The sequence below is a fragment of the Podarcis bocagei genome (assembly GCF_964188305.1).
Source record: "Podarcis bocagei genome assembly, chromosome: 14".
In the NCBI taxonomy this organism is placed as follows: domain Eukaryota; kingdom Metazoa; phylum Chordata; class Lepidosauria; order Squamata; family Lacertidae; genus Podarcis; species Podarcis bocagei.
In genome coordinates this window covers 39041196-39062902 of record NC_138139.1, presented here as the reverse complement: position 1 = coordinate 39062902, position 21707 = coordinate 39041196, and the positions used below count along the sequence as shown (strand labels likewise).

The 21707-nt window shown below is 45.1% G+C and overlaps 1 protein-coding gene across 1 annotated transcript in view; it reads right to left on the bottom strand.

Annotated features, from left to right (window-relative positions):
- NTN3 (netrin 3) overlaps positions 1–21707 on the bottom strand; it is a 111838-nt gene that overhangs the window by 8454 nt on the left and 81677 nt on the right. The window contains exon 5 of the mRNA XM_081169879.1: positions 19722–19775. Within this exon, the coding sequence (XP_081026005.1) occupies positions 19722–19775 (54 nt within the window). The remainder of the gene's footprint in view (positions 1–19721; positions 19776–21707) is intronic.

Sequence of the window (21707 nt, the reverse complement as noted above, 5' to 3'; positions counted from 1 at the left end):
TCCCTCCCTTCCCCCATAAACATTATTTTAGTAATAAAAAGCAGAGCAACAGAGACATTTCCTCCCCCTTGTCCTCCCCCCACAATTCCCTGTCGCCTATCCTTTGAACGTCTCAATTTGCCTCTCTTCAAAGGTTCCGCTTTTTTGGCTGTGCTTCACCCCCCCATCTTTTTTTCTAAACCCCATTTTTCTTCCTTCTTTTCTTCCTCTCTCTCGGGTTCCTTGGCCAGCTTGGCTGTGGCTGGCACCACCTCCTCTGGGAGGGCTGGCACCATCTCCTCTGGGATGGGGCACACAGTCAATGAAGTTCCCTTTTGGGGTTTTCTTTCTTTTCTTTTCTTGGTGCTTGTGAATTGCCAGAGGCTTTGGAGAAAGGAAGTTTGCAGGGGACGGCGGGGTGGGGTGGGGGAGAGAAAATACACTTATCTACATACCCACAACCTCTTGGGCATGCCAACTTTGTTGAGGAGAAAGGGCAGGGTCCCAGAAAGAAATGCGGCCCCAGCTGGGCCTCGGCTGCTCTTGCCATTTCCACTTTGCTCCCTTTTTTCATCCCGGTTTTTATGCTGCCTGCTCCAAATTTGTCTTTGCTAAAAACCACTCAGCATGGAGCTAATTCTGCCTCAACGCAGAGTGAGCAAAGCTATACAATCCAGACTGCCCCTTTCCCACCTCGGCCAGGCCTGCAATGGCCGGCCCTTTGTTGGCTTTGTTTTTCACTCCCAGCTCCTGTTTTCCTGGGGCAAAAGTGCCGAGCCAAACGCCAGTGAGCTGGATGACAGCAGCTGGATCAGTGCACAGCCTTTTCTCCCTCCCTCGTTCTCTCATAGCACTTTCCCCCTCTTGCCTCTTTTAAGGGCTGTAGCTGAGTGGCAGAGCAACTGCTTTGCATGCACAAGGTTCCAGGTTCAATTCCCAGTATCTCCTAGTAGGGCAGGGAAAAGACCCACATCAAAAATCCTGGAGAGCTGCTGCCATTCAGCATAGATGGTGCTGAACTAGACGGTCCAAAATGTTGATTGCCCCCTCCCCACAATCCACCTGTCACCATCAAGATCTTTTGAAGTGGTGCTCAGAGATTTGGAAAGTTAGATTAAAAAAGAGGGGGAGGAAGGTGGGGAGATAGAAAGATGAGGGGGAACAAAATGTTTTCTTTTAAAAGCATTAATTGGGGCGGTCCAAAAGTAATAATCCTCCTGTCACACACACTCATCCTCCTGTCACTCTCAAGACCGTTTGAAGAAGTGCTCAGAGATTTGGAAAATCTGATTGACAGAGAGATGGGGGAGTTGAGGCACAGAATCCTGTGAGGCTGACAACAACAACAACAACAACAACAACAACAACAACAACAACAACAACAAATTTATTATTTATACCCCGCCCATCTGGCTGGGCTTCCCCAGCAACTCTGGGCGGCTTCCCAAAAAATATTAAAATACTGTAATACATCAAACATTAAAAGCTTCCCTAAACAGGGCTGCCTTCGGATGTCTTTTAAAAGCCTGGTAGTTGTTGTTCTCTTTGACATCTGGTGGGAGGGCGTTCCACAGGGCGGGCGCCACTACCTAGAAGACCCTCTACCTGGTTCCCTGTAACTTGGCCTCTAGCAGGCACGGAACCGCCAGAAGGCCCTTGGTGCTGGACCTCAGTGTCCGGGTAGAACGATGGGGGTGGAGACGCTCTTTCAGATATACCGGACCGAGGCCGTTTAGGGCTTTAAAGGTCAGCACCAACACTTTGAATTGTGCTCGGAAACGTACTGGGAGCCAATGTAGGTTTTCAAGACCGGTGTTATATGGTCTCGGGGGCCGCTCCCAGTCACCAGTCTTTCAGCAGGCCCACCTACAGTAGCTTCAAAGTTGTGCAAACTTTCCAAGTTCTACAGAACTCTTTGTACAAGAAAGTGACAACTCAGAGCACAAGCTGTTGCTGTCTTTGAAACTCCTGGCTGGAACAATGAGCTATCAGCTCCTTGCTTCTGTTTCAGACTTTGGCTGTTTCTTTGATGTGGCCAGGAAAGAAAGAGTGGCTGAGTTCCAGTTCCTGTTGTCCTACTCCATGAGATTCTTACAGTCCCTGAATAGAGCTGATTGCTGCTGCTTACTCAGCCACTATGCCAAACTCCTTGTTCTAGCCCAGCCACTGCATGTAGTGCTCCTTTGATATGGTCAGTCTTAGCTGGGGTGAAAAAAAGCTTTGCGATTACCCAACAAGGAGGGCCTCATGACCCACCTGTGGGTCCCAACCCACTGGTTGAAGACCTACATTCTAGAGAAGCTCACAGGTCATTGTCAGGCCTGTTAAAACCAACAATAATATCCTTTCCCCTTTTGATTAAAAAACTTAGTGCTGTTGCCTACATAGGGAGTCCCCCAAGAATCTAGAAACCACTTGGTCTTTTAAATGGCCTCGAAGCAGGGATTCCCATTCGAATTAGAGGACTTCTTCATATAAGAGGACTGTCCTCCATAAAGTAAGGGAGCCTGCCCACACTGCCCTACAACAGGGTATTCTTCTGATGGGGTAGGAGAATGAGACGGTTTATGGAAGACAGTAAACACAGCATCAGAGTCATTTTGTCGGGAAGAAGTTAACTTGCCACAGAAAGGATCCACGTTATCACAAATGAGAATACGTCTATTCATATCCACCAAGTCATTGATAAATGAGTTGATACATTCGTGGCGCCCTCGAGCTGTGGGCTGCTACAGCATGATCAGGACAAGGGAACGTGTCTAGCATAAATAAAGCCTAAGTGAAGAGCATAAGAAAGGAGTTGTAGGCACTGCAAAGGCGAGGTTATGTTTTGTTGAGTCTCCATTTGCTATGACTAAAATTTTTCTTCCAAACGGCTGACTATATTTGGAGTTACGAAGATAGTTGCTTAGTCTGGTTTTGCAGGGAGAGGGAGAGGTTCCGAGCCAAAGACGCCCAGATAGAGAAACCATTTTTCATCGTTTTTATTTTGCATGTCTCTGAAGCGGCAGAAGACGTGGGTGTCATCAAACAGATTTCAGAGCCCACAGCAGCGTTGGGGTGGGGGGCACCTTTTGAAGCCTGAGGGCCCCCTTCCCTTCTGGGCAAACTCCAGGGGTGGCACATGCCAGAGGCAGAAGTAGGCAGAGCAACAAGTTTACTCTCACAACTCTCTCTGTCCACACAAGCAAGAAGCACCACCAGAGTTCAAGGACACATTATAGCCCAGGAGAAACACGCCAGTTGCCCTCCATGAACAGATATCTCATAAACTAAAAGTATCTAAAAGATGGATTTTACTTCTTGTATGAACATTGAGGCACATGGTCAGTACCACCTGCATATACAAACATGTGGCTCATTGAATACCTTATGGCAGTGTTCCCCAACCTTGGGCCTCCAGCTGTTTTTGGACTACAACTCCCACCATCCCTCGCTAGCAAGACCAGTGGTCAAGGATGATGGGAATTGTAGTCCAAAAACAGCTGGAGGCCCAAGGTTGGGGAACACTGCCTTATGGAACCTTTATTCTCAATAAAGATGGAATTCCCAGGTGAATAAGGCAAAGGTAAAGGACTCCTGGATGGTTACGTCCAGTCAAAGGTGACTATGGGGTTGTGGCGCTCATCTTGCTTTCAGGCCGTTTGTCTACAGACAGCTTTCCAGGTCATGTGGCCAGCATGACTAAACTGCTTCTGGTGCAACGGAACACCGTGACAGAAGCCAGAGTGTACGGAAATGCCGTTTACCTTCCCACTGCAGCGGTACCTATTTATCTACTTGCACTGGCATGCTTTTGAATTGCTAGGTTGGCAGGAGCTGGACAGAGCAACGGGAGCTCACCCTTTGTGGGGATTCGAACCGCTGACCTTCTGATTGGCAAGAGGCTCAGTGGTTTAGACCACAGCGCCACCCGCGTCCCTAGTGAATAATGCATTTATTTCTATAGATCTTTATTCTTTGTAAAGACAATATTTGTATGAGTTAATATTTTATTATCTCTTTGGAGCTGCACTGTATCTTCGTACTTTCGTCCTTCAGGCTGTGATGCTTTGTGGTTTATATTTCTGGATCTTTGTTTTATTTCTTTTTGTTATGTTTTCACTTTTTAAAAACACACACACACACACAAATGAGTGAAGTATTAAATAGATAAAAAAGACACAAGGAGGGTGCAAAGCAGGGCTGGTGTGTGGTGTGGGCTGAGGCTGAGGCTGGAGTGGGGGTTTGGGGAGAGTCCCAAAAACCTGACAAAAAGGACTGGAAGGCCACATCTAGCCTCCGGGCCTGAGATTCTCCATCTCTTCTGTAGTAGAGTATGTATCCAGATGGAGACAGCAGCTTCCTAGGACCACAGCAAACTGTGACCTAAATCGCCTCCTTTTGGATTTGCCAAAGCTGGAAAGTGTGCACAGGTACTGTCAGAACTCCCTGCTTGGTGGAAGATGTGCAGAAGGTTAGCAAGAGGGAGCAGGAGAAAGACAGACCTGGCACTTGAAATGGTTCTTTCAGAAACCAAAAGACCAAGCCAAACTGAGTTGCCAGCAATCCAAATTGAAGAGACGCTGCCAGAACTCTTTGCGACCATAAATCTTTGTCCCTGTTTTGTATAATTTTTTTTAAGTGCCACAAGATGTAAACTAATCTGCTCAGTTAGAGAAACATGGGTTTTAAATATATATATATATAAGGGGGGGATTGGGGCAATCTTTGGCAAAGGGTTTCAGTAGGGGGGAAAGTTCTTAAAAGGACTGGAAATTATTACGATGATTATTTATAAAAGCTATAAAAATCCCCCCGTGAGTGTAAAGTCTACACCACCCCCTCCTCTCCCCCAATCCAGAGCCCTGCATTGCCTTCCTATTCACACCCTCTCACCAGAAATGAGCGAGTCTTCCCAACAGACAGCAGGAACGTGACAGCAAAGAACATAGATGGTTCTGACAAGAAGGATGACTACAATCGCAAGGACAGCTGAGGCAGTGGGGATCAGGATGGGTGAATTACTTTCACCTGCTACAAGAAAACCAGGGCTTCACTTGAGCCTACCAGCACCAAGCTAGGCTCTCCAAACCTACGTTCAGTATGAGACCTTTGCCCCTGAACTTCTCGTGTCAGATTTTCACGTAGTTCAGGAACGGCTCTCAAGTTATCTGTTGGACTCCAAATCCCATCAGCTCCAGTCTGCATGACAGATGGTCAGAGATGATGGCACTTGTAGTCCAGCAACATTTGGAAGCACCATGTTGGCTGTCCCTGATGCATTTCTGTCCAACTCTCCTGCAAAAGAAGACTGTACAACTGAATACAAAAGCAGAAGCAGGCAAGTCTCCCGTGCACCTGTCAATTGCCTTCTGTGCCACCATTCAATAAAGATAATGGTGCAACATAGAGCCCCTGTGGATGTTCATAGAATCATAGAGTTGGAAGAGACCACAAGGGCCGTCGAGTCCAACCCCCTGCCAAGCAGGAAAGCACCTATCAGCTCTAGCCAGCAAGGCCAATGGTCAGGGATGGCAGGAGTTAAACTCCAGTGGTATCTGGAGGAGCACAGGTCCTACAACCCAGCAATATGCCAAGCTCCAGTGGCAAAGGTCACAACTGTGTGGGTTTTGTGATTCTACAACTGCACTGTGCAGCCACAGAATTTGGTAACTGGTGCTATATAGCATATAGTCAAAGGCCCATACATAAACTATCAAGCACTGCAATATACACTGAGAGTTCCTTGTGAAGAAGGATTGCCTCCCTAGGTACTAACTTTGGAAGGTCAACTTCAGGTATCTTGACAGACAGGAGACAAGCCACACCATCAAATTTCTGTTGTAGACTGCCTCTTTCTGTGACACTTGCTCATATGATGCTTTGGGGTGACCTTTGGCTATGGGGTTGGGAAATTTCTGAAGTCTTTAAAAGTTGTTACACACTTTTGTTCTGGGTCATCACTCTGTTGTAACAGAAAATAAAGACTTGCCTTGCATTCTTCAATTGATTCCTGCCTCTACTCATTCTTCTCCGACTGATAGTGAACTTTGGGGATACTGGGCTGTAAAAGCCAATTCCATTTCCCCCCTCTTATATCAGTATCAATCCTTGGCTCTCAGGTTCTGTATTGCGTTCTTAGAATGCAAGAGCCCTGCTGGGTGAGGCCGAAAGACTCATCTAGTTGAGCATCCTGTTCTCAGCGATGTTCAGCAACTAGTATTCAATATCATACCATTACTTCCTTCATTTAAGTGATAAAAAGCAGCTGCAGGTGTGTGTGTATGTTTGTGTGCAGTGGAGGGGGGGGGCAATAGAGACCAGGAAAATCACATGGGGGAGAAAGAGTTAACCCCCCTTCCCTGGTTGCAAAGTTCTAGATGGGTGGCATCGGCTCCAGTTTCATTTACTATTAAAAACAATGACCCATGGATCTCTTAATGTCATCTCATGTGGGTTTAGTCCCAAGGCCCTCCTTTTTAGGAAGAGCTTTTTTTGAGCAGCTTACTAGAGCTGGCTACGTCTTATAGTGATACTTCAAGCTGTTGTTTTATTTGTCTTTGGTGGCTGTTCCATTTCTCTGTTTATAAAGTTTGTATGTATTTTATCTTAGTGGACTGTAATAAGCCTTTGGCTGGGAATCAGGATCTAAAAATGAACAGGATCTAAAAATGAATAATAAAGTATAAATTAAAGATACGGGAGCCTTGCTCTCCCCCTATCTACCTCTCTCCCTCTGTGTGGGCCTATGTCCACACGTAGACTAACCATAGAAGACCATCTTCCAAACTGGGTTGCTTGCAAACTGACCTGATTTGTTTTAAGATAAAACATGTGCCAAAATAATGTGATCTTTGTGTGTATTTTTTAAAAAGGCATATTGCTGTGGAATTGGGATGGAAAAGACTCGTGAAGGAACAGAGATGGTATGTTTCTGAATATCAGTTGCTGGGGGGTCACAAGTGGGGTAGATGCAGGGCTTTTTTTTCCCCAGCCAGAGCTCACTGGAGCTCAGTTTTGCCACCTCTCAGGTGGGTGCCACTACCAGTGCTTTTTTTCCTTAAAAAAATGTTTAGGGGTACTCTCATTTTCCTACTCATATTGAAATACTGCCCCTCAATGAGGCCAAACTTAGATTCACAAAATGTTTAGGGGTATGCGTGCCCCCAGAAAAAAGCACTGGCCATTACCATTCTAAGAGAACAAGAGAGGAGTTTATGGTGAGTTTTTTTCTTGAAAAACAGAACTGGGTAGAAGGTTGTTGCATTCAGGTCCTGTTTGCAGATTTCCCATTAGGGCATCTGGCTGGCCACTGTGAAAACACGATGCTAGACTCTCTCCTTTTTTGTGTTCCAGAGCTTTCCCTGTGAAAATCTGCTCTTTACCACTGAATCGGAGCAAATGGGAATCCGTGGAAAACACAAATTGCCATTTGTTCCAATTCAGCAGTAAAGAGCGGGTTTTCATGGGGAAATCTCCAGAGCAAAAAGAAAGAGCTTCAAAGGCTGAACCTGTGCCTGGAAAGCACGGGACAAAATGTAAGTGTGGATAAGCCCTGCCTCTCGCATGCCTGGAAGGAGGACGGAGATGTATGGTGTGTTCAGAAACCTCTGCTTTTTGCATGACTGGAATGCAACCTACTGTACAAAGGTAAAGGTTGCAGCCATTGGCTCTGTGCATTCTTGAATCTGGCTCTACACACCACTGGGTACCCACCACCCCCATAAATTTGTCCATGAAGTTTGTTCCCCACTTTTGTGCTGTAGAGATGAGAGCTAGGAAGGAAGGAGAAGGATGAGGGAGGAAGAAATGGTCTGGGATTTGGAAAGGAGGAAGGAAGAAAAGGGGGAATGGAAAAATGGAAAGAATGTGGACAAAGGGAAAGGAAGGAAGGAATTCAATCCAGGATTTGGAAAGGAAGGATGTTGAAAAGGAAGGAAAGAAGCCTATGAGAGCAAAAGAAGGGGGGAGGAAAGAAAGGAAAAGGCCTAATGATTTTCAAAACTCAGTTAATAAAAATATGCCTATGAAAGGCAGGAAATAGTTTGGGGAATTAGTAACGTAAGGAACTTTTTTCTTTTTTTTAGAAGGCTCAGTTTTGTGCAGCGTACCCTTCTCAGACTGTAAAATTAATTTCACTCCACATTTCTGTGAAGTGCAGAAAGAGAAAATGGAAAAAGAGCAACCCAAATTCATCTGATGTGGCCGGAGGTTGAGGGTAGTAATAGTTTTCCATGCAAGACAGTTTGAGGCTGGTGTGTTCACATGTATTCCAAGTATTCCAAGTTCCAAGTACTATATGGAATCCCTTGATCCTTGGGTATTTGAAAATACTTGTTCAACCATGCATCTGAAAAATGCTCCCTGAATTGTTTTGGGGATGAATCCAGGGTGAGATGGGTTAATTGCCTTGTTTCAGGGGCCACATTTCAAGGCAACGGAATCCCCAGAGAATGCTGTGCTTTGCCAGGGAGATTCAGAATTTTAAGTTTTCTGTGGTTTTACATACTTTTATTCAGACTTCTATAATTTCTATTTTATTTTATTATGAGATTTCATTTCATTTTAGTCACTCTAATATTTGTTAAGAGCAATAACCCCTCCCTCTTAAGGGGCAAGGTGTGATTTGCCCAGGAAATTCAGTTTTCTATGTTTGTTCATTTTGCAGTTTTTCTGGCGCCCTCCTTGTGGAACGCACTCCCATCAGATGTCATGGAGATAAAGAACTATGCAACTTTTAGAAGACATCTGAAGGCAGCCCTGTATCAGGCAGTTTTTAAATGTTTGATGCTTTTAGACATGTTGGAAGCTGCTCAGATTGGCTGGGGCAACTGAGCCAGATGGGTGGGGTATAAATAATAAAATTATTATATTTATTTCTGCTACCTTGCCTCACTGTTATATTGTTAAACTCTGCATTGCAGTGCTCTAAGGACTAGAAACAAAGGAATCCGAATGTCTCTCATACAAGTCAATTCTGAAAGAAGGAGAAGGACCTGGCATTGTGTAAACCAGGGATGTGGAACTTATTGCCTTCCAGATGTGGTTGGGCTTCCACTCCCATCAGCTTTAGCCAGCATGGCCAATGGTTAGCAAGTGGGCAGGGCCGGATTAACCATTAAGCAAAATAAGCATGTGCTTAGGGTATTAAGGGAAGGGGAGCACCACAGAATTTTTCAATTGCCGGATTGTTAACATTGATGGTCAAGAATTGCTCAGTTGAGCATTCATTTTCTCAGCAGAAGTAATAAAAAAACCCCCAACAGAACAACTGTGCAACAAGGCTGGCTGGATGCCTTATCACTACTGAGTATAGAAGCAGATGGGGTACATAAGATTAGTTTTGAGGATCTGATCAAAGACTTTTGTATGGTTTCATTTCAAAAAAACAAAATTTTATATTACGGCTTATTATTGTTTATATTTTGAATTAGAAATGATATGGGGGCACCAAAATCCTTTAAGCGCTTAGGGCCTCTGAAGGTCTTAATCCAGCACAGAGGTAGCCAGCATGGTGCCTTCTGGGAAGTTGTTCAGACTAGAGAGTCCATCATCCCTGATCATTGGCCATGCTGGCTGGGGCTCATGAGAGTTAACAGTGTCCAATCACACCTGAAGGGCACAACATTGATGACTCTTCTCTTAGCATATGCACACATGGCTCTGTTTACAAGCTGCTTTGCTACTTTCAGGTATGATGGATTGACTCACCGCTGTGTGCCACTAGCTTACTGGGTTGCCAACCTAATCAAACAGCTTGCTAACTACACAGAGGATTTGTTCCTTTCATTCCCTCTGGCAATTTCACTTTGGCCACCTTGGATCTTGGTGGGCGGCAAAGAACTATACCTGAAGCCAATGCAGGAACACCAAGCCCAGGGGATGGAGATGGGGATGAGTTCTCCTGCTGCCTTGTCTAGGGGCAGCAGTAGACAGATGCCCGCCTCTGTGCTAAATGAGGCAGAAAGTTGTTTTTGGGTTTTTTAGCACCAGCATGGTAGGCCTAAGACTGCTTGAATGTGAAGGGAAAGGAGGAGAGCAAGAGTCTATAAGTTAAAAGCAGAGTCCATAAATGAGCTAAAGGGGCAATGCGATGAGATTGCAAAGAGAAAGCTCAAATCAAACAGATTTCCAAATGCGGAAAGCTGAGGATCAGCTCACTCACGCTAGTGTATCCATCATGAGGTACAACCCTATAAAAGTGTCAAATGGGGTTGGACGGGCATCAGAGAAGCTGCTTCGTAAGCACCACGATCCCTTGCCAGCTGCTGGTCTGGCAAATTTCCCCTCCTTGCCCCCCTCCCTGCCCCCATCCATGATTCTTTCAGACTTTCAGAAAACCATACCATTGCTTCAATTCTACAGATTCTATCCTGCCCATTTGCGGCAATTCCAATGCAATGGTTGCCCGGCTGGAACATTAAGAAAACTGATTCATTCATTCAAGGTGATATGATATTGGGCTCATCCACACGTCCACTTGTCTTGCTGCCCCCCCCCGAAAAAACCCCTCTTTACCACAGAATTGGAGGAAATGTCAAGCTGGGTTTTTTGTGGTTTGACGTTTGCTCCGATTCAGCAGTAAAGAGTGGATTTTCCTAATGAAAGCAGCGTAGCAAACAGAAAACCACTCAGACTTATGCCTAGCAAACACAAGACAAGCAGAAAACCTCTTGGACCTATGCTTTCTAGGACAAGCAGAAGTGTGAACAAGCTCATTGTTGGCTAATTTAAAGTTGTCTTCTTGGTTCCAAAGGATAACAAAGCATTGTGGGCATCACCTTCAACTCCTGGTGTTATGGCCTGGCTATCCGAAGCACCGACAACTTCTATAGGGTCCTTTTTGAAGACCCTGATCATTAACTGAGTCCCTGCTCAGATCCCGTGGCCTTAGGAACACAGAAAGCTGCCTTGTACTGAGTCAGACCCTTGGTCTATCTAGCTCAGTACTTCCCACACTGACCAGCAGTGACTCTCGGGGATGTCAACCATGGTTCACTCTCAGTCCTACCCGGAGATGCTAGGGATTGAACCTGGGACCTTCTGCATGCAAGACAGATGTTTTACCACTGAGCTATGCTTCTTCCCCAACCTTGTGAGACAAAGCAAGTGTTAAGTAGGCTTCTGCGGAATGCCCTGCCAAGCAAGGTGGATTTCAGGCACTTGGTGAAGATACGACTCTTTAATAAGGGTGATTAAACAACATTTATACTGCTGTAGGTTGTGTTTGCTTTAATGACTGCTCAATATGTTAATCTGTGTTTTATTGAGGTGCCTTTTTTGTATACAGCAACTAACAAATGTAATAAGTGTTAATCATGATGATGAATCTGTCAATTTTGCTTTCACACAGTTTCTCGTTTTTTCTAATCTTAAATCCAGTTTACCCTATTTCTGCTCATGCATATATTTGCACTAGCTTTTTTAAAAAAGTTTGCATAAAAATTATTATTTCTGCCTATTTATATGCGTTTTTGCAAGCAATTTCCTTTTAACTGCATCCATTTTTTAATGTTATTTCTATTAATACACACTTTTTTTTGCAAGCACTTTCCATCAATTTCTGTGCTCACTCTTTGGTGAGAGAACTGCATTGCAAATTTCAGAGAAGTGTGGGTTTCGAAAGAGAGCTGTGTTTTGGCTTGTGAATTGCTTTGCAAAGTGGAAATCTGAACGGTAGCACTGGGGACAACATGCCATCAGATTATATTCTGGGCTCCTATAGAATTCGTCTGACGTTCAAGGTGCCCTGTTCATTTTTTCCTCTTCAGGGAGGGGAAAAAACCCCCAGCACACACCAGAGAGGTTGCATGGGGGGGGGAGCTCTTTAACATTTGCTAAGTCTGTGCTGCTCACCTGTATTGTAACATAAAAGCTTTATTGGAGCAGAAGGGGAAAATAAGATTAGAAACAGACGTCAATAAAACGGCTGCCCTCCCCCACCTCACCCCACCGCCCCAACTCTTTCCTCCCTGAACCTACTGCCAAAGCAAGCCTCTCCCAAATTGCCTTTTTCTCTCCTAAAAAACCATGCTCTCCACATCTGCGTCTCTCCCCTACAACCTGCCCAGCACCTTTATTCTATAGCACCCAAACTCCTTTTTCCACTTAAGCAAGTCTCAGTGGCCCAGCTAGGCACCTTCACCACCACCAGAGGAATGATATGAATGCAGCACTGCGCTTGGCGGGGGGGGGGGGACCCATTTTGTGGCATGCATCCAGGTGGGCACTGAAAGGAAATAGGTGCCATTTGGTGTCAGGGTGTATGAGCAAGGAAAAGTCACAGGCAGAAGACTGGTGTGTGTGTGTGTGTGTGTGTGTGTGTGTGTGTGTGTGTGTACACTTTCTTTTTTTCTTTTTCATACATAAGGCCTGTGTGAGTGTGCAAGCCGATGCTTGAAAAGGAGATGGTGTATGACATTGGGTGCAAGAGAGAGAAACTGTGCACAACCTTTCTTTCTTTCTTTCTTTTTTTGAGGGGTTGTCCTACCTAGGGCTGTCCTGCAGATTTTAAACGTATCTTTATTGTGCATTTGTGTGTGAGCCATTCAGCAAGATAGAATGAGGTGGCAGACTGAGGCGGCAATTGCAGCTACAGCCTCTAGTAATTTCTGGACTTTGGTTTGCGGGGGACTTCTGAAAAATTCAGATTCCTAAGCAAGCCTTCATCTGTGGAAAAAATGTGTGCTGGCTCAACAATCGGCAAATTAGTAGCATGCCCAAGTGAGCGTACATGCAGGTGGGGCAGATTGAAAAGGTGAGAGGCGGAGAGGCCTAGCGTGTGTATATCAGCGGCAGCTGAGTAAGTGTGGATGTGAAAGAGAAAGTGGAAGAGATCCATAGTTGGCATAACAGGAAGGCTGCTGGGCTCCACTTCCATTAACTTTCATGAAATGTTTTTCACTCTTTGAACTTGGCACTGGCTCTCTATGTGTGTCTCTCCTCTGCTTGTATAATATGAAAGAAGAAAGTCCGAGTGAGTTTGCACATCTGGTTTATTTCTCCTGCCTTTTTTCTTTTAAAGGAATATTTTGTTTTAAAAAGAGATGTAACTTAATTAGGTGTTATGGCTGCAAATCTTTTTACTGCCGAATTCCTTCAAGAGCCATACACGGTAGAATTGTGGGCATAACAAAGCATTGAGGACTGAGTGTGTGTGTGTGAGAGAGAGATCACCATCTGAAATCCTGGAGAGCTGCTGCCCTTCAGTGTAGACACTACTGAGCTAGACAGAGCCAATGATCTGACTCAGGAATTGGTAGGGCACGAGACACTTAATCTCAGAGTCGTGGGTTCAAGCCCCACATTGGGCAAGATTCCTACATTGCAGGGGGCTGAACTGGATGACCTTCTAAGTCTACAATTCTATGATTCTAAGACGGCTTCCTATGTTTCTATGAAATGTGCCCCTGGTCATCCAATTTGGGCTGATGCAGATAGTTCATGCAAATTTTACTCCCTGTTTAACAACATCAACCTCTTTCTGTTGTGGTTGTTGTTGTTGCTGTTGTTGTTACAATATTCGGTTTCTTAGTTGCCTTATAAGGGAAGTCTCTAAGTGACTTTTCATACCTACCTGCCCCCGTGAAATGGGAGTTCTTACTTCTATTTGTGGTTTATATTAGACAGAAGTGTCAGGAATCAGAGAGAGAAAGAGACAAAGCTGGAGAATGCAACGGAGGATGGTCCATTAGGGTGAAATGGGGCACTGCCCCACCAATCTCAGGTTGCCTTCTTGCTTTCAACCAGTCATGTCAGCTGCCTCTTCATTGGTCCAAGTACTGCCCTTGCAGGACTCAGCAGGGAGAAGTATGGTGATAAAACTGGAATTAATTGTCTCCACCTGTCATTGGTTCCTGCGCCATGTACTGTTGGCTCCCTGCCTTCTGCCCTACGAGTCCCAAAGGACACCAGCTGCCAACGCTGGAGATTGGGGGTGGGGATATATTGTTGGACCCCAACTCCCAACAAACCCATCAACGTTTAGAGGTCCACAAATTCCCCATCGCCGATGTAGATGAATATACAAGATGGGATAGGAGAGTGACAGATGGCGGTGGAAATGGATAAAAGAAACTGCAGCAGCAATAAGGTAACAGCAATTAAGTGGGGGTGGGAGGAAAGGTCATCTACCTCTAGAAGATAAAACAGTTTGGAGTTGGCATGGGCAAAGCCATCTAAATCTCTGGATGGCAGCAGCAGGGTTTAATGAAACAGCGTAGCCACATCTGCATCCATAGTTCTGGCTAGAGTGGAAGTCAGGGGGCAGGTAGAAGCTGCAATTCCACTGTGCCCGTTCCCAAATGGACACAGTGGGGAGGCCTGGATGGGGCTGGTGGCTGTCATGTGAGGGCAGCGGGCTCAGCTGAGAATCCAGGGGATCCCTTGCCGGCCCAGGTCTGCCCCTCCCCACCGTGAAAGGCCCAGCAGCAGTGGTTTGTGCACACTATATGGGCACCTTTTGCACTGCACTGAGGCACCTTTTGGCAGCAGAGCTTGCTGTAGTGGCAGAGGTGGTGGATGCAGGCAGGGCTGGGTGGAGGGACCCTACGGCCTCATCTGCACTCTTTCTAGCCTGGCAGACTGGAGGTTTGAGTTGCAGCCTAAGAGACAAAAGGGCACTTTCCTTAACTAATCCCAGAATTGCAGAGCCACCACACAAAAGGTCATGTCCTGGCTCTCAACCTGCTTAACATCTGATGGGGGAAACAGATGGAGACCCGACAGAAGAGGTTCCTATGGAAGACGGTGGTTAGGCATGAACATCCCTCTGCTCACTGTGAAAGGTGCACAATCTTCTGTGTGCCCTATGTGCTAGAGTTTACAAAGGATTATTCCTCTGTACACACTGCTCACTATTGATCAAAGTGACCCTGCCACTGCCACTGCCTCCCACAAAGGGCCTAGAAGCATTGCCTGGGGCAGGCAGCATAGACACCCCCCAACTCCTCAGGGGAGCATTCTTCCACACCAGGGAGGAGACAGGGACTGCATAAGCTATGAAGACCCATAGCTCAGTGGCAGAGCCTTGCCTTCAGAAAGTCCAAGGTTCAATCTCTAGCATCTCTAGGTATGGCTGGGAGAGACCCCTGCCAGAATCCTTGGAGGGCTGCTGCCAGTCAGTATAGACAATACAGAGCTAGGTGGACCAATAATCTGACTTGTTATAAGGCAGCTTCCTATGTTCCTAAGCCCCAGCATTGCCGGTGGGAAAATGATGCTCTTTTCACAATTTTCCACTGGGGAGAAGGACTTCCCTTTTCTCTAATTGAGGGACAGCCGCCATGGTGCCTCACTCTTAATGTGGGGGACTACAACTCCACCATCCATTGGCCATGCTGACTGGGGCAGTCCAAAACATCTGGAGAGGGCACAGTTGCCAGCCCTGGCCTGTAACTTGACATTTACAGAGCAGGAACTAGACGTGCAGCTTCCATTTTCAGCCATAAACATTTATAGTCAGATGGGGCCTGAGCCTGAATAGAAGCCAAGGTGGGTGGTGTTGGTGTTGGGAGCCCAAATCATTCCTCTTCATCCGTGCAGCCCTTTCCCCTTATTAAAAACCAAAAAAACAAAACAAAACACCAGTTATTTCATCTCTAAAGGCTTTCTAAACATACAGCAGGTGTGTCAGATTCTTTGAGGTGTCTGGTAACAGTGCTCTGTTTGTTTCAGTCCCCTTGCCTTTCAGGTGTTCAACTCTCCCCCTCCCACTCCCTTTACTAGCCCCCCACTCCACATAGACCAGCCCAAGCAACAGCTTTCTCCCTCCCCCTCTCTTCATGTTGAGAGAGAGAGAGAGACAGACAGAGAGAGAGAGAGAGAGAGAGAGAAAGATCCTAAGTTCAGACAGCTTTGCTTGTCATTTTGTTGTTAGTTGTTCCAGTCACTCTCTCTCCAGATTTAGGCCACATTCACACCACACTCTAAAGTACTATGATATCACCTTAAAATTAATTAATTTGTTAAGGGCGCTGAGAGTTCTTAGGAGACTCCCTATTCCTCTTCCAGGGCTACAGTTCCTACAGTAGTTGCCAACAGTCAATCCCACATCAGAAGGAAGCAGGCTGATTTGCGCAAAACCAAAAAATGATTGCGTCCTGCGATCTGGTGCGAGCCAGCTGACTAGCGCCAGAGCAAAAAACTGGACATTCCAGGTTCTAATCAGAAGAAGGGATGGCTTCTGTAATTCCCGGATGTCCTGCTTAAAATACTGTGGGTTATAGCCAATATTAATCTGCCTCAGAGTAGACCTGTTGCAACTAACCGACAGGCCTAACTTAGACCTGTTGCAACTAACCAACAGGCCTAACTTAGGTTCTTTCATTTCCCTTTTCATTTCTGTATATAGCTCAGGATACAACCCTCTATTTTTATTTATAATTATTAGCTCTAAATACAAATATGAATCAGCAGCATATGGAAATCTTGCAGAGCCAAGTTTACAAACAGACTTTTAAAGGATTATGTCTTTGGCTGGATTTTTTTAAAAAATGATATGGATTTTATTGTCAACACTTGTATTCTGGTTTGTCAGATACTGCAAATGCTTGGTAAATAAATAAACAATTCCCAGTTCGAGCCTGAGGAAGAGGGGCACGGAAGTGGAAACGGTTCAGCCTTAATATCTAGGTGATCTCAGGCCTCAAAGAAAGGGCCCAAATATGATGATGAAACTCAGCATCAAAGAGGCTCCCCCAAGTCACCTAGAGAAATTCCACCTCCATCTTTGGGAAATGAGTATCACACTCTCGGGATTCTGTTCGTATTAGATGTTTTGGCACTAATTCAGCACAGCAGAGGCAAGGCAATGGTCTTGGGGGCTTGGCCTAGATGACCAGCCTTAGGGTCCCTTTCAACTCTACAGTTCTAGGATTCAACTCTGCTGCCTCCTCCAAGGACCTCAAGATGGTATATACATAGTTGTCCTCCTCCCCACTTTTTTCTCACATCAACCCTGTGATGTGAGTTAGGCTAAAACTGAGTGACTGGCCCAAATCTACCCAATGATTTTCATGGCTGAGTGGGGATTTGACCCCTGTTCTCCCAGCAATCTAACCTCTGCACCTCTGATATCAACCATCTTATTAAGTACACTGCTTAGATAGTTTTGTGATTAAGTGGTTTCTATACCTTTCTAAAAATAAACAAATGACAACACACATATACACACACCTTCCGAGCACAGAGTGAGGCTGCAACCCACTTACTTGCGAGTAAGCCCCATTGGATCCAATAGGTCTTACTTTTGCGTAGACATGGTTAGGAATGCAGTGCTAACTCAGCTACTGCATATCTCAGGAGAGTGGGCACTCAGTGCCTCTTCTGAAAGGGACCTTGCTTAAAATTTCTTCAAGAAGCAGCCCCCTGCCCCTGCCTTGGTTTTCCTGTCCCAAGTACCCAGGTTCTCCCAGAGTGGACCCGGAATATGGCTCTTCAAAGTGTATTCTGGGAAGCAGCAACATACTCTGCACATATTTGAACTAGAAGCAGGCGTTTATAAAAAGAAAACCACAGATAATTCTATGGACCACTTAAGCAGACTTCCTCTGCTGAAAAGTAAAAATAAAGAGCCGAGGTTTTTCATCAAGTTCCTTTTATATTTTTCCAACTAAAACTTTTCATAAGAGCCCTCAATATATTTTAAACAAAATCTGAATCTTTCCTTCCCAAATGTATCTTGGAATGAAGATATACAGAAACTCGGTCCACACCTCCACCCCCTTTCCTGAAGTGTCCCTTCTTTGATGTGCCTAATTAAGAGGCCTAACAGCCAAAAAGTGGGGGGGGGGGGAGGAGAGAGGAGTTTCGTTTTGGAGGAAAGTAGGGAGTTGCCATGATTTTATTCCCCAGATTTTATTCCATCAGGGCATAGGACATGCAATGCTAATTGGGGGGGGGGATAATTACATATCATTTGCAGACTGAAAGCAACCACAACCGGATCGATTTGCTTTCTGGACATAGGATGAATACACAGACATTAGCATTTTCTGCCCCCGTGGCCATTTTCATTGGAATTCTCTGACATTTCTGTTCAGGGGGGACGACAAACTCCCTACCCTTGTATCAAGCTGGGAGGGGCAGGCAGGAAGAGCAGAAGAGAATGGCAAAGGGAAAGTTTTCGCAAGTGATTCAGCAAGAAGTCCATATAATGGGGCAAAGCGAAAGAACATTCCCACTGAATTCCTAGCACAAAAGAGCAATTGTGTTGGAGAGAAGGGGTGGAGGATAAGGAGAGACTGCTTAACGCAAGTGGTGGTTTTGGTTTGTTTGGCTGTTGTTGTTGTTCTAGGTAGGATGCGGGGCTGTACGTGTGCCCAGATTGGACAAATGGGGCCTGAGAAGGTGGCCTAATTCAGAAGGACTGCAGGTTTTTTGGAGCTCTGCGACCCCGCTTCTCACCGCCTCTCACTCACCACATTGTTCCAGCTGCACCCTCCACCTGCAGTTTCTACGCACAGGTCTGATTACATGTCCAAAGTCCCAGACAAAGAGGCCCCCATGGCGCATCATTCTGCTCTGTGGCTGGGGAGTGGGGGTGGGGGAGATGTCTGATTCAGTTCACATGTGAAAGCCAATCGACCTAATTCACACTTTCTGAAAACAATATGCAAACTGAAGCATAGCTATCCTATGAAATTCACACTTCTCTGAAATTTTTGCAGTGCAGTTCTCCGTTCGATTAACGGGCACAAAAATGCACATAGTAAGGTAAAGCACGCCTTAATAATAATCATAATAATGATTGCATTAGTGAAAATAGCATAGAAAAATGCATGCTGTGTTTTCGCAAATGTATAGTTTGCAGCAATCCGCCTGATAGGAACCGAACAGCATAAAATTTAACTTGGAAACTTTGAGGCACAGAACAGAGAAACGAGGATCCAGCCACCCCTAGTAGCAGCAGAATTTTGAGACAGAACTATTTTCCCACAGGTAACTAATGTGACAGCCAAGAACAAAGAAGAGGAATCTCTTGTGCCTGGGAAGAAGAAATGGGGATGATGGACAACACTTGATCCCCAGAAATGCAGCAGGAGGCAGTGGATTTAGAACCACATTTGCACCTACGGCCTGCAATTTAGCTGGTGGAAACCTGGTCACTTTTGCCCTCGAGCAAACTCTGAGGCTAGGAGCAGTTTTGGCATCAAAATTCCAGCTGACAACCTGAGAAAGGGACACAGAGCCTGTGGCTCTCCAGATACTTTTGGTCTCCAACTCCCTTTAGCCCCAGCCAGCCTGACCGACACAGGAAGTGGCCCTATGCTGAGTCTGACCATTGTTCCATCTAGTTCAATAGTGTCTAAAAATGCAATAAATACATAGTTTACGTGGAGGCGGTGATGGAAAGATACAAAGGGAGCAAAGGAACAGATGAAGTGAATGGCTGTAGTTGCATGGAAGATCATCTGCCTTGCATGCAGAAGGTCTCAGGCTCAATCCCCAGCATCTCAACCTGGGGATGGGAATGCACCGTCTGAAATCTGGGAAAGCTGCTGCCAGTCAGTGTAGGCAATGCTGAGCTAGATGGACCAATGTGTCTGACTCTGTATAAAGCAGGTAGCTTCCTACGTTCCATAACTGAAAGCTTTGGAAGTTCTGGGCATACATTTGGTTCAAATCTCCAAAATCTGGGCAGACATTCATGCAAGCATTTTTTTTTTTTTGAAGCATCCCCTAAAGTTAGGCAAAAATAAAAAGTTTACAAAGCCAGGGCAGTCTTCCCATTTTTGCGTTTCAACAGAATAAACACTCACCTGCTGGTTCTTCTGTGCTAGTGACCACGGAGGTGGGGTTGATGGCAGGAATCTCTGGAAAAGAAAAGGTGAAATTTCTTAGTTGGCTTGAGCATGTGTGTGCTCGCCTGGCCACCGTCCCTTCCCACTTCCAGCAGACAGGTTTGAGAACTACATCTGCAGAATCTAGAGGAGTGTGGCTCTTGAAGGGTAGCTATGTTTCAGTTTACAAATTTGCACATTAGCTGTGAGCTGATCCAAATTTCTCCTGTATCTCTAGGAGCCTCACAGTCCCCAAGGCAGACACCAAACCTCAGGATGAACAGGACCCGACCCGTGCAAGGAGGATGCTGAAAACAAAAACAAGCCCAAAGGCAGATGATGATACAGTCACCACCTTGTTGAAGCTAAGCAGATGTAGGTCTGGTCAGTGCTGAGATAGAAGGCTGTCTGAGGACCTTTTTTGCTTTGTTGCTACTGTGGGTCAGGGGTGGGAGTTTCTTGTTGTGGATGCTTGTGGGTAGCAATTAGGCCCCTCAGAGTGAGAGTCTGGGCGGTTTGGAGGGTGGGGGTGAACAAAGTGAGAGTCTGTTGGCATAGAGTGGGGCCTCTCTGCCTCTCACACAAAGAGCACCCCACTCTTTGTGGTCAGATTCGGTTGTTAAGATCACTGGTTGTTTAGCTGTTTCTATATGTTTGAATGTTTCATTTGTTTTTCCTAGGTATTTGGTTCAATTGGAAATATTAATTTTTGTTGCTGGAGTGTTGCTTGTTTACCTTACGATGGAGTTGTTTATTGGACGAGTTTATATGATTTTGTAATTTTAGTAGGTTGCTTTTCACTGTTTATTTTTATTACTTTGTTCCTTGCTCGGGGATTGGAAACATTCATTGCAGAGCGGGCATTAAATATAAATTATAATAAAATAAATGTATGCCACCTTGAGTTCCATGATAGAAGAAAGGTGGGCTATAAACATCTGAAATAAATAGCTCTAAAATGTCACTTTCTGGTTGAATGCTTATCTTCAGTAACAACTTGTCAGTTTCTATTACATTTTCTGGGATTCATTGGCTGCCAATTAGCTAACAGGCTATGTTCAAGTTGCTGGTACAGTGGTACCTTAGAAGTCGAACAGAATCCGTTGCGAAGGTCCGTTTGACTTCCAAAACGTTCAAAAACCAAATGGCTTCTGATTGGCTGCAGGAAGCCGTGGAAGCCCCATTGGATGTTCAGCTTCCAAAAATAGTTCGCAAATCAGAACAGTCACTTCAGTTCAGGAAACAAAACATTCAAAAACTAAGCTGTTTGAAACCAAGGTACGACTGTATTGGTGTGCAAACTACACAGTGATACAGAGCTTGGGACTTGGCTACCTAAAAGATCACCTCATCTCTCACATACCCAACCAATCACTTCATTCTGCAGGAGAGGGCATCCTGCAGAATCTACCCTATCAGAAGGCTCATGCCACACAATGTTGGAATCAGGCTTTAAGCGTTGCAACACCTGCCTTCTCATGCTTCCTCCCATTATACAGACACTTTCTATTGTTTTTTCAACACCTGCTAAAGTCTTTCCTTCAACAAGCATTCTAAAACTTTCCCCCAGTTGGTATCTGTCTTGGATTTTAACTGATTTTATATATGCCCTGTTGCTTTAAACCATATAATAGGCAACCAGTTCAACTGTTTTATAGATGTAACTTTTTTTATATACATACTATTACATTGTAAATCACATTGGCATAACTGATGGAATGTGATTCATAAACGGAATAAATAATGGCAATGATAATTATCATCCTTTTAATTTTTTTAATGCTCTTAAAACGTTTTTAACTTTTACATTTTATTTTCACTTTCTTTTTAATTGCATTGTTTTATCACCAATGTGTTTGATGCCATGTGTGGGACAGGCATCCAATTGATTAATTTGTCATCATCGTCCGAGCTGCAGAAGCTGTCATTGCCATCAGAGAAGCCCATGACAACAAAGCACGAGAA